Consider the following 17622-nt stretch of genomic DNA (forward strand, 5'->3'; position numbering starts at 1 on the left):
AGGTTTGCAGAAGGGCTGGTAACCATCTGTATGTTTAGACAATGTAATTTTGAGGAAAGCATCAGTTTGATATTTGTTTGTGCACACACGAAAGGTTGTATTTAGTAACCTTCATACAATCTCCTTAAAATCCTGATTTCTGTCAGGCTAAAATCACGGAGAAATGTGCCAAAGAAGAAAAGTGCCACAAGCCATTCCTCACATAGTGCTAATTATATCAGGGTTGTTAAAGCCGTGGTTTTTAAACCCCATCAAAATGAATCTAGATTTTGAAACAGATCTAAGAGTTGTTTTGAATGCCGAACAAGAATATTCAGCATTCAGAGAGATTCCTCTAACACACAAAAGTCAGTTATCTTTGCTATTTCACCTGAACTCAAGGAGAATTGTGCACATTCACAGAATTCTTCTACATCCCAGAGCTTACCCAGCCGCCCGCTCAGAATTATACCCCAAGTCTGGCACACGGAGCAACTTTGAGGACGGCCCCTCTGCTCCACTGCATGGTGTTAGGGACAGCGATGCCATCACCGAGCATGGACCTGCCTGGCAGCTGCTCCCAGTGCTCCATCTCTGCGTGGCACACGGGGATCCTCCCTGGCCCGTGACAGAGGCACGGTAAGGCGCAGTGCAGGAGTGCAGCAGTTCCAACACTAGAGGACAGCCTGCTCATTTGACTGAGCCTCGAGATTTGTAGCGCACTTTCCACATAGCTTCCTTCCTCTTGCACTGGAATTCGGGTCCATGAGCTGATGAATCCACTTTCAGGAAGCTTCTCTTCAGATTAAAGACGTTTTTCTTCCCCCTTTCCACATCAGTTTCAAAGCGTTGCAAGAATTCTTGAAAATGAGATAATTAATGTCAGTACTGTCTGTCCAACGCCAAAGACAAGAGCTTCTAGGGGAGCCATATTCTTTCCTGCTACTCTGTAAATTCCAGCTACTGCAGCACCTAAGAATCACAAGGAAAACAATGATCAAACCACAGAAAAGGCCAAGGTTGAAATACGTGACAAATTATCCACTCTATGTGTCAGCTATTTATAAAACATTGCCAAACACTGTATTACTTCATGGCATTACACAATTACTAGCCTTGCTTGTATTTTTATAGTTAATATATATGTCCTTCAGGAATGATTTCCCCAACTGAACCAGCTCAACTCTTCCCATCATGAGTTTGATTTACGAAAATAGAATCTTGTCGTTTCCCTGTACACATCTTCAAATTTTGTTTTTAACATTTTTTGCCTTGGGCCAGTTTGAAAAGGTAGCAAGACAGTCCTCTAAAAATTGACCAAGTCTGAAGAGTGGTTTAATACTGTTTGTATAGGGAAGGAGAAGACAAGAACAATAAAACTGCTAGTGTCAACAAAACAACTGTAAACACACATTTACCAGCTTCATTCAATATTTCAGCTGAATAAACTGGTCATACTATATGAGTTTATTTTGACAAACTACTGAATTGTTAACAATTGTTTAGCAAATCCAGCAAAATATGAAAAAGGCCAAAGTATTGCAGTGTTTTCCATAAATGTGTATGAGAGGAAATATCTAACCAACAGAACTAGATTTTGAGATATAGCACATTAAAAAAAAAACAACAAAAAAAAAAAAAAAAACACCAAAGCAAACTCAACAGATCATTTTTCTTGTATAGTTGTGTGCAAGTTTACATTTGAAATATAATATTAGGAGGCCAGGATCAACCAAAACCAAACCCAAAAATTAATTGCAGATCTTCAATGTGTATAGTCACAGATGCTATCAGTCATAATTAAAAGCCTTCAGAGATCAAAGAGGCTTTTTCAGGCTCAAAAAAGAACTGAAAAGTCATCACAATTATTTTTAAATAATAGGCAATAGTTTTAAAAAAACAGTTGCTGGGGTTTTTGTTGTGTGTTTTTTTTATTTATTTTGGTTTTGTTTTTTGGTTTTTTTTTTGTTGTTTTGCACAGTCACTAACAGAAGTAGTCTGTTGGAGTGATCAAAAATCCATTACTGTCACAGAAAAACATTGAGTCCCAACAGATTTTCTAAAAGTACAGTCAGCATCTGAATCATCCGACATCTTCAAAAAGTAACACCTCATTTTTACAATAGCTTTAGGAAGAGTAGAATTTGATTGTGGCCATAACAATAATTACAAACATTAATCATACTGTTAGGCAATTTTGGGTTAATTTATTTTAACTGCTTTTGTTTTTTTTTAATAAATATATTTTTGTAAAGTATATTTTGTCTGAAATAACTCATCAGAAGGCTAGTCTTATGGTATTTCATTCAGATGTCTTTCATAAGCTTTTCCATTTGTTCCTTGGCTAGCTGCTGTCAAAAACTGAAAGAGATCCTTTAGACTGAGCCCACTATTGACATTAAAAATATTTTTCAGATTGAACTCTCAAAGAGAATTCAAATTGGCCAAAAACATATACAAGAATTGTCACTACTAGGTCAATAACAGAAATTTTGGGCTTCTTGACAAAACACTGAGATACCCTGGGAAATATCCAGATTAAAACAATAAAATGTTGGTAGCTTGCTTATTATTTATTATTACACAAATAGCAGTGTGCAGTACAACCTGTAATGCATAACCCAGCACAGCTGGTATAGAGCCAAAAGTATGTACAATAGGCTGCCAAGGAGGGAAATGAGAATATGCCACCAAAAAGGAGCGTGCTGGGAAGAGGAGGAAGGACAGACCCTTCTGGATCAGATACAGCTAAAGTCTTTGCCTTAAACTGCCTAGTATTAATATATTCTCGTTTGGCTTGGTGGATGTTTTTGTTGTTGTTTTGTGGGTTTGTTTGTTTTATTTTTGCTATTTGTGGTTTTGGTTTCAGTTTTTTGGTTGTTGGTTTTTCTTTTTTACTGTATCCCCTGCTAATTAGTAATTTTTCAGTACCTTTTTTTACAACATTTGATTTCTGTGATTTTATCAAAGCTCAGAAACAGAGGAGTCTCCTGCTTTTCTATATGCTGGTAAAAAGGTCCCAGAACATGAGAAAGTTTGAAAGATCTCCCTGAGCAAAATTAAACTTATATTGTGCAATAACCTATACTGCCTTCATTCTCCTACACAAACAATGCAGAAGACTAGAAATACAAAGTGGAAATTGAAGTTGGTTTGTTTTTTCAATTTCTTTAGCACTGGACCAGGCATACTCAAATAGCTGATATTTCAACTTGCATCTCCCAGTTTGCAACACAATAGCTATTAAAAATCCTCTTTAATATTTGATCAGCATAATTTGCCTTCAAAAGCTCCCCACAGAATTTCCTTCAGTATAAAACAACTGAGTTCTGGCCAGAAACAAAAATACTTCAAGGTAAAAGTACTTGCCTAAGCAAGTTGCAATGCTCTGTGCAAAACCTTTGGGAACAGCATAACAAGTCTACAGTCTAAGCTTAGAGAAGTCCTCTGATGAATATGCACACAAGCAGGATTGCTTACGTGCTAAATGTTTTGACCTGCAAAACTGGATGCCAAAAAAACAACTACATTGCTTCTCTTTTTATGCAAGATAAAAGACACAAAGTACTTTCATTTGAGACACACTGATCCTGAAACCTCCCCACCACAAAAAGCTGTGAAAATCTCTGCTTGGATCTTTCAACACCACATTTCCTAACTTCAGTTCTTCAGAAATGCTCATGAATGGCTGACCTTGTAATAGGCCACTGCTATTTTGATCCTAAGACAAAAGTCAGCATAACATATAACATAAGGCACTCCACTAGTTCCAACTTATCTTAACAAAAAAAAAAAACAAAAACAAAACCCAACCAATCTCCTCCCCCCCCCGCCCCCCCCCGCAAAAAACCAACAAAAAATAGTTATACTGAACTAGACTGTGCTAAAGGGTGTGAATTCTAAGATGAGAAATCCGTAGCAAGTGAAACAATGTGTCCAAAGCTGATAGTGATGCCACTATTCTGATAACCTGGGCAGAACACAGGAAATACAAAATGAAAGGTGGGAAGTTTTGCCTTCACACTATATGTGGTTGCTAGATTTACGGTTCCTTACCCACAGAGTCCTTTCAAGTTAGGCAATCTTTTCTGCAACACTGAAGATTTTGGGGCAGAAACTACTGCTCAGTTAACATAGGCACCATTCAATACATGGATTTTAATGCTGAGAACTCCTTGTCAGCACTGTTTCAGACAAGCACATGCTTCTTTCCTGATAAAATAACATTCACTATTTTTGCCCCCACAGCTGAAAACTCAGCATGCTCCTACTTGCTTGGGAAAGCTACCGTAGTCTATTTATAAGTTTGGTAAACAGAGCTGGATATGATAGAAACAAAGAATGAATAAACTGTCCTACAGGTTTTATGGCCCATATTTCAGTGCTGTGCTGACATCAATAACAGAATTTTTCAGGAAAGATGGAAAAGCAGCATCTGATACCAGTAATTCTAGGTGAAGATAGATGAGCAGCATTTCCTCAAAACACTCTTGGCAACACTACTCATGTCATATTTGGTCAGCTGTACCCCTTCCACACTTTACCACATAACACACACCTACCTTCTGCAGTATTTTCAACATGAGTGTGGTTTTTAAACGCAGCTCTGCGAACCTTTCGGCTTTAACATAAAAAATGTCTGCATCTGAGTGTACAATGTCAAGGAATAAAAAATGTATCTTGAGTGGTAGCCATTCATTGAATACCACAAGAAACTCTGTAACAGATGCCCTTGCCAAACAGTATTTCATCAAGAACATCAGCAAAGCTTATTTTTTTTTATTTTGGGGGGGAGGGGGAAGTCACTCTGTAACTATTACAAAATCCCTAATAAACAATTAACTAAGAAAAGCAGCTTTGTTGTGGTTATTTTTTAGAAGTTAGATGTAAAATACGAAAGGAAAAACCCCAAACCACCACCACCACCAACAAAACCCAAACAAGAACAAAAGGCAGACTTACTGGTTATCATTGCTCCAGTTATAGAACCCAGAAATCCAATGCTGACCACAATGACAGAGATCAGCCTCCCCTGCCTATGCCTCTGCAGCATCACAAACATTAATACTCCCACAGCACCATGGACAAAGAGAGAGGAGAAGAGAGCCCAGAGGAAAACCCAGTACCACATCTCTGAAAGAAAGCAGTCAAATAAAGGGTTAATACATTTTAGACAGGAACTTTATAAGTAACTTTAAAACATTGCAAACAATCAACAGTAAGAGAAAAGCAACACTGATTTCCATCTTAAAAGTGATACATGTGATACCATCAGCTCATGCTCAAGACTCTTTCCTCACGTCAGCAGTCTGCCATAAAGGATTAGCTGTATTATGTTAAAAATTATAAAAAGTATTCTGGCAGAAATCTTTATTTAGATGTATTTTTTTAAGCAGCCATAATTCCTTTAATGGCTTCTTTAAATAGTGGTGATTGCAATTTCTTAGTAGGCATTGTAACTGCTTCTGGAGAATGAAATATTCTCTGACACAAAGACTGAGAGAGGAAAAAGTCAAGAACTGGTTCGGGGTTTGTTTGGGTTGTGAGTTTTTATTTTGGGGTGGTGTGGATCCTTTGTTGTTTCTCAACCCCCCACCCCCATAAGTAAGAGACAGCAACAGGCAACATCAGATGGGAAAACTGAGATTAAAGACTAACTTATCTACACCCAGGAGCTGTAATAGAGTGTTCTATCAAATTAGCTTCAAAAGTGCAAATAAAAACTCCTACAATTTTAACAAGAAATTTTAACACATCTAACTCCTTGCTTCTAATTGCTTTGCACAGAACTTCAGAGAGAGGTAGTGACCATTATTTAAATTATTAAAAAGGGCATCAGATCATGAGAATGTTTGGAGCATAAACACTTCTTTGAAGAATGTCAGACATGATGAGCACCTTCAAAGAAAAGAACCATCAATGGAGCTACACAGGAACTCAAGAACCTTTCTCACTTGGCGTCAACTTTCTAAAAACATTCTATAAATCAAAGGGATGAGTAAATACAAGAAAAAAAAAATCCCTTTTGTTTTAAGTCAACTACAGTAGGTGTGTACCATTACAGAATTTAGCAAATTAGGGTACATATTCCATAATCCCATGACACTGTCATTAATTCAGTTTTTGCTGCAGTTCCCCCTCAAAAACAGAACAAAACAAAAAACCCAGCTTCCTTACAAAAGCAAGATACTTACTGCTTATGAGGCAAGCCTATATTAATGTAGCTTGACTCATATCAATTATTTGAGAAAAAAATACAACCCAACTAGCTAACTTAAAAATAATACTGAGAAGCACAAAACACGCTGTGAAAAGATGCTGAGAAAAACATGTTGCTACACAACAACCACAGCCCTGGGAGTCCACTGTCAGTAGGATATGTATACAGAAAACACAGACACAAGAGTTTAAGCTTTTTTTATTTAGCAGTCCTTTGGGAGTAGCTCAACCCTTCCCCTTTCACACAGGCAGAAATGGCAACACCATGCCTGCCCAAGGACGTACAACTCCCCGAAATCATCACAGCCAAAATGCTCTTTTAAGAGAGCAGCAAGGAAAGTGGCTAGCAAATCTACACCCAATTAACACTCCAGCTGTAGTTCAAGGCACAGCTTTTCCTTCCGAGTGCCTGGATACACGTGCCCACAACCTGAGGGTGGCTCGGAACAGCTCCCCTGAGATCCTCCATCCCTTCACTCCTCGCCCCAAAATGGGTCTCAGAAATCTGGGCAAAAGAATAATGACCATGGTATAGTTCCACTGAATGAATGTCTCATCATTCTCAGAAGCCACTGTGATAGAACACTGGCAGGAATGACAAGCAGTCACTCGACAAAGCCCCACACTAAAATGAAGAAAGACTGACTGACCCAATCTGTGGGAGGGGAACTTCTCCCTACTGTCCTAACAGGCCTTGTCCATTACTAGCACAGCCTGGGTGTTACCATTGTTTTATTCAAGTGGAAGCACATGAACAAGAGGATTAACCAAAGATCTACCAATATAGAACATGACAGCCCTGCCAGGCTTACAGTTTGACAACAAGAAAACAAACCTTAGGATTTATTAACCAATCTGGACCAAGAGAGTCTGTGGGAATCTGACACTGTCATACTCCATCATTTCTACAAGATTTGTTAGGCACTGCATCACCTTTTAGGAAATCGGTGTTTGTAGGCATTGTCAACTTTTATCAGGTAGAAAAGACAAAAGACCTCCAGTCTTAGGAAAACTCACTAAGATGACTGTATTTTTAGAAGAAAATGGAAGCTTATGGGAAGGCGAACTACTCCCCTGTAACTAAGAAACCCAAAATATTTACGGACTCTTACACAACAAAATAGCTCCACAGTGAGCAACTATCTTCGGTCTTATTTATGTTCTAAATAAGGCTTGAGGAAAATTATCATCACCCCTCACTTTATATTTAGGCCAGGAGGTTTGAAAATAGAACCAGCACCAAAATGTCCTGATGGCTAAAGAAATATAAACTTCAGTGCTTTGCAACACACTTTATCCTCCTACTCCTTAAAAGCAACAGGCATATTGAAAAGAAAAATAGAGAACATCCAGAAATATTCCTTGTTTGACACAAAAGCAGCTGGAGCTTTGTTAAACTATGACCTCCCTTCATTAAAAAATCACATAGGTCTTAGGAGCTGAAACAGGACAAATCACTTCCAAGCATCTTCCCTAGGAAAGGCCAGGAGTTATCCTTCTTATCCTCCTGTATTTACTCTTTCTGTGTCTGCGATTTCAACACAGTCATTTATTTACTTCTGCTTGTAGGGTGAGGGATGAAGGCAAGCAAGTAAGTTGTTTAACAGGGATGAACAAGGCAAGGAAAGAGAGACAACACCTTTCAAGCAAATTAGAGACCTTAAGCTGCATTCACCTAGAGGACAGTGTAGACATTCTTAGCCTGATATGGTGAGGGCAGAGAATTACTCACGTTCTGTAAAATTCAGTATCATCTAACCCCTGAACCATGAAGAGAGATGACTCTCCAAAACAGTATGTTAGAGTAACACTGACAGACACAAAGAATGGTTTGGGAATAACACTTAGGTGCCACTAAAAAACAGAAAAAGAGAATGTGGACCTCTGAACACAAATGGTCAAGACTTCACTTATTCAAAAATGACTGAGTAGTTTGATTGCTGAATTGACTTGCAACGTCTGTAAGGAAGAGGAAGTGAGACTGAAGCATCTCAGCTATTTAGGTCCTATACACCGCCTGATCTTTAAGCAGCATAAATTTATGTATTGCTACCCTGACATAAAAAGCACAGTCCAATTTCAGTCTTTGTGCAGCTATTCTAATTAGCTGGCTCTTTTGACAACGTGAGCTGCACAGAGTACTTTGCTGTTACATAGGTAATGATTTACTTGTATCTGTCAGAGAGATTAAAATACTCACCTAGCCTCAGTTTATTTAGTCATGCCCTCAAAGAGCATCCCTAAAGAGGCACGAACAGTATAAAATTTTAAAAAACCAACTCAACAAAATGCTTGCAACTTCCTTTGCTTGACCCTAAGAAAATTTCAGAGCTCATTTTTAGTGTATCCAAATTATTTAAAGTCATCGAAACACAACATATGTGTATCAAAACTCCACAGTTCCTAGAGAAATTACAGGAACTAGGGAAGGCCCAGTAGTTTACAAGCACAGTGACATTCAGTATATTGCAAAGATGTCACAGCTCTTCTAATAAGAACAACTGAGATACATTTTTCATGTTTAAAATTGTTAGTGCTTAAACTGAAAGGAAGATTTAAGACAGTGTTTATGATCCTTTCCTCTGGTTTGCCTTAGTGGGAGATTTTTGTCCTCCCAGAAAAGCTGCAAGGCTCAAATACCTTGTAATTAATGCCCAATCACACCAGTTTTAGAGTACTTTCCTAATTTTGATATTTATACATATCAGATAGGTATCATGCATACATTTTGCTTATGTACTACAGATACACATATATTAGTGTAGGCATACACAACATTAAAGATTAGGAAGAAACTTATTAAAGCATATTATTGTTTAGAATAACATTCATATCACTTCCATCTTAAGAAGACTTGAAGTTGCACTCCATCAACAGTTTCATCTTACACAAGGAAAGTAGATAAACTATAACATTTTCAAATATTATCTATATATATATATGAATATGCTGTCCTACTGCCACTCAGCTTCAGTATACATGAAGCATCTCCATCTTCAGCAGTTTTCCTCTAGTTCTAAGCTTGTTTTGCCAGATGAATAATGAACGCCTACAACATGTCATAAATCAGAAGAGATTACTCCAAAACAAAGTCTCTCTCCCTCTTCATTCTAAGCCCAGTGTCCAGCCTACCATTATTATCTACAGAGGTAAGTCAAGCAATAAGCACCTCTACTAAGAATAAAAAAAATACAAATTTAAGTCAATAGGGTAGCACACATCAAATTTTGAATTAGAAAAGTAATGTTACATTCCTGTTGCTTTATAAAGTCAAAGCACTCAGATGAAGTGACACCTTATGATACCTGCAAATGTAACCCAGCTCTTCACATGCTACATTTTTTTCCCTTCAGCACCTTAATTGTTGTATTAACTGGTACTTTTGAAGCTATCAAAAATACAGTCAATTTGTTGTTTGGACATACTGCATTAATTGCGGAAAAAAAAAAAAACAACACTTCACTGAGGTGCATTTAAATCTCAAATTACAAACTAGTCCTCTCAAGTAACAGCATAGGGGGCAAAGAAAATCCAGACAGTCTGGGACAATTGAGCACAGCATGGAGCTTAAGAGCTTCTATTAGAAGAAATATCACCAAGTCCTTTATCGTAGAAACACCCTTTAAACAATTTTTATTTTACTGGATACTAATAATGGGATTATTTTCCCCTCCTTTTTCAGTTCAAATTCAGCTGCTATCTTATTTGTTCCAGCCAACTCTGATCTAGCACTAACTCTAAAACACAACCAGCTCATATAAAGGAGGTGTCCTTGGGATTTAATGGAGGATGCAACAAGATCGAGGCAAAAGCCACCCCACCTCTCCCATGATTCCCAAAACCTTACTTCCACCTCCCAAGAGAGGTCAGGAAGATAGGAAGCAAGCACACCATGGTGATGGGCCAACGTTCAGCTAAGAAGAACAACGCTTGCAGCTTCAGCTGTTGCAGGGTGTGATGTGTATGTGGCAGCAATGAACTTGTCTGTGGTCTCCTGGGTATTTGAGGCCACGAACGAAAGACAGGATTTCCTTTTTTTATGTTGAACCTGATTCACACATACATTATAAAAAAAATCTTTCAGTTTCTCATGGACAGAAAAAAGAACCCACCAAAATGAAGCTATTAGGGTATGAAGCATTGCTGGCTTAGGCTGGAATTCATACCAGGACCCTGCTGAAAATTTCAGAAAATTAACTTATTTTTAAGTACAATGCTGATAAAATTTTGCAACGTGTTCGTGAAAACATAATCAATATGGCTTATCTAAAGGAGACAAATATTTTCTTGTACAACTTAAAAGTCCAGTCTAGACGACAACTTTAAGTCCAAATGTAGACGCAAAGCAGTCTTGAATATTCATGGAATATGGTATATTAATGATTTTCTTTTCCCAGTATTCTAGAGAAGTTTAGCCTTATACCTAATAGAGGTGCAAAAGGGAATGGATTAAGTAGTCACAGAAGATAAACTCATTCACAAACCTATGTCTTTAGCAGGGAAAAGAACAGAATTTCTGGATTTGAAAAAAAGTTTATTTCGATAAGTAGTAAGGAAGGGCTTATGTAACTAGTTCAGCTTTTTCTTAATATCAATGATTATATCAATATATAGTCTATCCTGTGGAAAGGATTTTTAATTCCAGTGCAGGTTTTGGACTGTTGACAGTCCATGAGAACATTCAGCTCAACAGGTAATGGCTGTAAGAGCAGCCTGCATTTAAGCACCAATTTAGAAACTGCAACTACAAGTGGCAGTGACATATTCCCCAACAATGCTATAATGGATAAAAATTATTTTGAATACTTTTTAGGTTAAAAAAGAAAAAAAACATTCCACATTAAAAATACCTTATGCAAGCCCTTATCTTATTGCAAAAGCACTGAGAAATGAGTTGATTTTAACTCCCGGCACTGAATTTCATAGAAACGCCTGTGTTGCATAATGATCTAATAAGAAAAACTTTGCTTTGTTCCAGACATCCTCAGTAAAGTGAAATCCATTGTGAACTTTTTCCTTCAGGAGTACAAGTTTTTAAAGTAGGTATGTTAAAGTAACTACTCAGGAAATGAGCTGTATTTAGTGTGTCACCACACTAATAACTGGAAACTTTATTATCAGATATACAGACTATAAAGTTCATAGATCAGATAAACATGAAAAGGTTAATCTTTTTTATTACACTAAGATGCATCCTGAAAGTTAAAAGAACAAGAAAGATGCTAATTTTCTGTTTGCTACAGCTTCAACTTCAGCTACACTTCTATTTTCATCCCACTTCTATTTCCATCACACTTCTTCCACCTTTAAAAGATTAAAAAATAAAACAGAATATATCTATTAACCATTACTATAGAGTGAAAAAAAAGATGACAAAATACTCTTCCATGAATATTAGACTATTTCCATAACTGTTTGAAACCCACTTGTACTCAACATTTTCCACTACTTTGTCATCACCCCTACAACCGAGCAGAAAGAATTTACAGTTACATCTCTACTATTGACACCCAATCCCTGCTTATTCCGAGCTGGAAGCTTATGCTTTTCTTAACACATGGACAGAATAAGAGAAGATACCCCCCTCCACTGTATGCCTTAGGTCTCACAGTCGTCCACACCCGTTTTCCAGCCTGAGACTGAGCAGAAAAAAGCCAGTTCTTGCCAAAAGCCAGCCAAAGCTCCCCTCTCCTAACAGAGGGTGAGGACCTGACTCTACTTGAGTTCACAGAACTTTTTCACTAAGAGCTCAGACTTCAAGAATCCCAGATGTTTAAGATTACAACTATTTGTCAGAAAACAACTGTCATCTCATTCACTCCCAGGTCTCATTGTCCACAGGTGCACTCAGGGGTAGTGGGGGAAGTCTCTGATTCTCCACGTTCAATTTTATGGTTTTCCAGTTGTTTTTTATAGCTCTCTGCCACATGCCAGTGAACATATATCCACAAGGGGAAAAAACAAAACAAAAAACCAACCACCTCCACAAACATTCCCAGCCTTCCATACCTATTTATACACTCACACACGCTTCCTACAATCCTTCACTCACGCACAGGTACCCATTACTTCACTCGCATACACACGCCCCATGCCATTAGCCTTCTTTTATTCTATATGGGCACAGAAAAGCCAGCGAGCACATCCCACACGCTCACATCCTTTGCACGGGCAGGCATCCCAGACAGCGGGCACACACCCCAGCCCAACCAACACCTCCCACAGATCCCCTCCCCATTCCCCGGACCCCACAGCAGGCGCACGCACACACGATACACCTGCTCGCAGAACACGCGTGTAGGCACCCGGAGAGACTCGGGAACACGAGCACCAGCCCTCCCTAGGCGCAGGCACACAGGCAGACCACCGCCACCCCCACGCCCTCCATTGTGCTCCAGCCCCGGAGCGCACCCTGGCCCCGCACGGCCCCGTTACCCGTGAGGCTGCGGAGGACGGTGCCGTGAGCCCACAGGCTCAGCACTTGCTGCACCGACAGGTTGATCATGGAATTGTCCCCCGCTTCCACCTTCATGGTGCCGCCGCCGGACCGCGGGGCGGGAGGGAGACGGCGGCGGCGAGGAGCGAGAGGGCGGGGAGGCGGCGAAGGGAGCTCCGCGCCGCGGTGGAGACATCGAGGACGGAGTGCGGGAGGCGGCGGCCGGGGGGAGCCGGGCGATCTCGGGGGAGGGAGGAGGGGACCCGGCCGCTGGCGCTGCCCCGCCGCTCAGGGGCAGGGCCGGGCGGCGGAGCCCATCATCATCATCATCATCATCATCATCATCATCATCATCATCGCCGCCGTCTCCGCCTCCTCCATCAGCAGTGGCCGCTGCCACCTCGCCAGCGGCATCGTCACCCCGGTCACCGGCATCTCCTGGAGCGAGGGCGGGGCAGCCGCTCAGGCGGGCGGCTCCATGCGGGAGCAGCGGGGAGGATCCTGGAGCTGGCCACCAGCGGCTGCTGGAGCGGAGGGGGAGGGAGCAGCGGGAGCGGGAGTGGAGGGAGAGGGAGGGCGGCCCCGCGCAGGCGCGGCGGGAGGAGCCGGGGGGCGGGGGCTCCTCCCGCCAAACGGATGAACCAGATTTGGGAATCACTGTTTGGCTCAAAGAAAGCGGGAAGGAGGGGGGATACCGTGGACGCTCAAAGAAACTCGCGTTGGCAAGACGTATGTTAAGTAAAATCTATATGCATTTACGTCTGTATAGATTTAAAGGGGAAAATAAAGTGATAACGCTCCGTGGTATTAGAGCTGGTATTGAAGTTGACGCTGCCGAGTGCGTTTAAACATCGCAGAAGAGCAAAAAAAAAATGCAGGATCTGAATTCTGACGAGGACAGTGTTTTCACCTCGCTGCTCACAGCCTGAGCACACGGAGCTCCCGGGAGAGCGGGCGGACGCTCCGGCGCGGCTGCCTCGGCGGGGTCTGGGGGCACAGCCCGGGGAACGGAACGGGACGGGACGGGACGGGGCCAAAGGAGCGCAGAGGGGCGCACGGGGCGGGCGGATGCCGCCCGGGGGTCCCGGAGCTCAGCAGACCGCACGGGTCGCAGCGGAGGAGCCGTCATCCCGAGCCGTCATCCCGAGGCAACACCCAGGCAACGCTGCTTGACGTCCCTGACTGTCCCTTTGAACCTTGTAGCTCCACCGTCATCGTGGCTGCAAGATTAAAGCCCCCGAAAGTTAGAAAGTGTCAGAAATCCTGAGCGAATCTTTATTCTGTGCCTTTGCTTTCTTTGTATGATAAAGGAACTGAGTCTTTAAGTTGGACGCGGCTTCTTTCAAAGGACGGGATGCACGGTGCTTACCGATGTAAAAGCCAGCAATCATCCTTCACCCATTCTTAAATATTCGTCCCTAGGCCACATCTAGTGCACTCACTTCCTCGCTGGCATTTCTTCAACAGTGCTTGCTACAGTACTTCATAAACATAATTTTATGTCAGCATCCTTTGATGGAAAAGGTTGAAGAAGAAAAGCTATGCATAATAAAATTTGCAATTTATATATTATGAGGCACGGTAGATAAATCACCTAATATCCTGCTTGATGCCAATGACCCGATTTTTTTTTTTCTGATAGATTATTACAGGATGTCTGGTTCAGGGGAGTGCTCCCAAAGCCTTTTGCAGCTGTCAGTTCTTGGCATTTTTGCAAGTAGGTATCAAGCCAGGCAGTAAGAAACTCGCAGGGAACAGCTCCCTAGGGGGCTCTGGGTTTCACTGATTAAGCATGGGATCACTGATGGAGAAAGAACTTAGCTACTGGGCCAGGTCCCTGTTCCGTGATCAAGGGCAGGCCCTCCCTCTTCTTGTAATCCCACTAGTTTACAGCTGTGTAATTCAGGCCTTACAGAAAACAGTTCCCTTCATGATACAGTAGTAGTGATTCATTATTAAGGCAGAATTATTCCATACTTGGAGAAGGACTCAGTGAGAAAATGGTATATTAATTTAAGTTTGAATGTGAAACATACAATGAATTGCTTAGGAACCGTTTTTCTGTTCTGTTATTCCTTTTAAACTTCTGCATGCCAAACTTTGAGAAAACAAACATTTTAAATGTCCTTTAAAAAAAACACATCCCACCCCTAAATTTATTTTTGTTGTAGACAAAACAAGGTATACTCTGCAGGATGCTGTGGTGTAATCAAATGTACAGTAAAAAGGAAGAATATTTTTGGTGACCATTTTATCTCTTAAATCTTCTATGAAAACCTACTGGCAGATGTCAGCAAGACCATTTGATAGGCCAGAGGCATGCATGAAAACATGCATGGATCTGTAAACAATGGCTGCATTGATGCCTGGTGACCTTTCAATTTGCACATGGAAGTTTTTTTTGTGTTCCACTCAAGGAAAAATGCATGGGGAGTACTGGCTTTGAACCACTTGTGTCCAGAACTTGCTAGAATACCTTCCTCAAGGTTTTACTGCAGAAGTAAAGGAAACAGATTCATGCAGAGGTCAAGTGAGTATCTCTGTAGTCTGCAGACTCCTGCAATATTTGCTCAGGACCTTTCCTCAAGATTTTGCACATGCTTTCTCCTTAGAGACAGAGATTTGGGAACCTGTCTAGCCTCCCCCAGGGAGGGTTGATCTTTCTGCAGCAGTACAGGGACAGCAGGAACACAGAGCCGCTCCTCTAAGTACTAGGAGGACAAACCAACTTTCTTCCCGAGAGGGATCCCCCAAAAGCACAGTCCAGCTTCCACTGAAACTCCATTTAAGAGGCTAAAAATGGTTATCAAACCTCAGTCATGCAACATCTAAATTAATCATTTCTTTCAAAAACCTCCAACACACTTGGGCAGTGTACAAGTGATAAAGGGACAGAGACTCAGCGTAAAAGGGGCTATAATTCATATAATTTATTCCACTTAATCCTCAACAAATTTTAATACAAATTCATCATGTGAAAACAAGGCTAACTGGATCATTCAGGAAAATATTGCTAAAACTGCCTTTAAAGAAAAAAAAAAAAAGGGTGGTACATGGCAGTGACATTTCCCAGTAGCACAACACTGGGAGGTCTTTCTGGAGGAGCAGAGTGCCTTGAATGAGGCAGCAGAAACAACCAAAATTCACTCTTCCAAAATGTAGCTTCATAGAAGCAGGGAATTGCAGCCAACTCTGTCCTCAGCAAGACTTCCCACATGGGTGTTGTTGCCACCAAAGTCCTGAGTGTATCGGCTCCCTGCAGGGACCATTATGAGACTGTATTGGCAGCACTGAGGCAGCAGTGTACAGAGCCACAGTGATGAGGCAAGGGGCTCCCAGCAGGGCTCAGGTTGCTGCTTTGCTGCTGAAACTGTGGCTCAGGTGAAGGATAAACCACAGCTGTACTTGAGCAAGGCAACCAAAGGTGATGAGGGCTGAGAAGATCTCAGGGAGGAGAAATCACAATGGGCAACACTGTCCTGATAATTAAAACAGGAAGGAAAGAAAGAAATAAGAAAAAAAAAAAGAGAAAAAAACCCCCTAAGAACATAATCTCAAGATTTCATCAGATAAGGTAGTTCCTTAAATTCTTAATGGTTAAAAAAAGAGAAGTAGTCCTTTTGCAAGCGCCTGGTAAGAGCACTTCCACCGCTCTGGCACCCTGAGGATGGGGAGGAGAGGCACACAGAGACTGTGGGGATGGATCAGGGAAGGTGACTGTGTCAGAGAGGGCTTGGAAGGGCTTGCAGGTGGGGTGGCAGAGGGAGGGATGGCAGGCTGGGGTATGACCAGCTCTGATAACCCTCTGCAGAGCAGGGATCGGGAGAAGGCTTGGAACTGCAGGGAAAACAGTGGGGGAGAGGAGACAACCTGATGAAGAAACCTTCACAAGTTGTGTACAAATCCCAGGCTTCCACTCCTGTGTGGTATTCCAGAGGCCAGGACACACCTCCCATGGTCTGCCTGACAGCCGGTCCTGAGCCACCACAAACGCCTGAGAGACTCCACACCTCCTTCACACATCCAAACACCTGAAAACTTATACAGGGACTGATCTTCAGCCCAGATGAGCTCATTTTCCTTTTCCCTTTCCCTCACAGCAGCTGGGAGGTTTGGGAACTTCCCCATGCTGCGTGCGTGCAAAGCACTGCAAGGAGCCAGCTGTAAACTCCAACTTCAGCCAAAGTCAGTCAAAGGAAATTAGTTTTACAGGTGGAAAAGTAGGGTCAGCTTAGTTTCTCTGCCCTGCAAAAGATCAGAATACATCTACCTAAGCTGCTATTAACTTCTGGGATTGTTTTCAGAAGCTGAAGAAATAATGATAAATTTCATTGGAGAGCCCTTGGCTGAATAATTTTCCACTTGGAAAGGTAATGCTGTTCAAAATGAACTGATTTCTTAAGTCACATCTTCTTAGAGAAACAGACAGGACTGACTATGTTCTTTTGCCATGCTCTGAAACAAATATTTAATTTTCCATAGTGAATACAGCTTTCTGTCATAGTAAAACCTCAAATTCCAAATAGCAACCCCTTTTTGATGCCCTTGAATAACAGAATTCTCACTTGAGATTTTCTAGGCAGAGCTGGACATGTAGATTGACTGGCACTGCAGTTAAAGATCTGGTTTAACTGAATGGATAACCCCAGCAGTGCTCATATATGCACTTTTCCCCCATTTCAAAGGGGGCTTTTTTGGCCTTTGACCTGAGTCACTGACAAGACGTTACAAATGCAGATAATAAATTTATACCTCTGATGTCAGCGATAGATTTCTTCCTACTTGCCCCTTTTCTAGACCACAAATTCGTGCACAGCGCTAGTACTCAATCAGAGGAACTGGCACACACAGCTAGCTGTGTTTTGAGAAGAGGGTCTTTCAGAGATCCTTGGCCTCCTAATCTCAGCTCCTAAAAGGCTGAAACACGATCTCAGCCCGCTAACATCGATGACGGGATGAAGATGCCTGGACAGCCACGTAGGAGAGGA

At 41.5% G+C, this 17622-nt stretch overlaps 1 protein-coding gene across 1 annotated transcript; it reads right to left on the minus strand.

Annotated features, from left to right (window-relative positions):
• Positions 1–820: 820 nt before the first annotated feature.
• Positions 821–12730, minus strand: TMEM170B (transmembrane protein 170B). Its single transcript, XM_062498915.1, has 3 exons — positions 12634–12730; positions 4942–5112; positions 821–951 (listed from the first exon to the last, which is right to left on the minus strand). The coding sequence occupies exons 1-3, from the start codon at positions 12728–12730 to the stop codon at positions 821–823; spliced, it is 399 nt and encodes a 132-aa protein (XP_062354899.1).
• Between the last annotated feature and the right edge of the window lie 4892 nt (positions 12731–17622).

This window comes from Cinclus cinclus, chromosome 1 (genome assembly GCF_963662255.1).
Source record: "Cinclus cinclus chromosome 1, bCinCin1.1, whole genome shotgun sequence".
NCBI classification, from domain to species: Eukaryota; Metazoa; Chordata; class Aves; order Passeriformes; family Cinclidae; genus Cinclus; species Cinclus cinclus.

Excerpts from the sequence above, each read along its gene's own strand:
- TMEM170B (XM_062498915.1), bottom strand. The coding sequence starts at position 12,730 with ATGAAGGTGGAAGCGGGGGACAATTCCATGATCAACCTGTCGGTGCAG. Across the intron at positions 5,113-12,633 it reads CGTCCTCCGCAGCCTCACGG|AGATGTGGTACTGGGTTTTC; the intron begins GTAACGGGGCCG and ends GCTTTCTTTCAG. Across the intron at positions 952-4,941 it reads AACTGGAGCAATGATAACCA|GTGCTGCAGTAGCTGGAATT; the intron begins GTAAGTCTGCCT and ends TGTGATTCTTAG.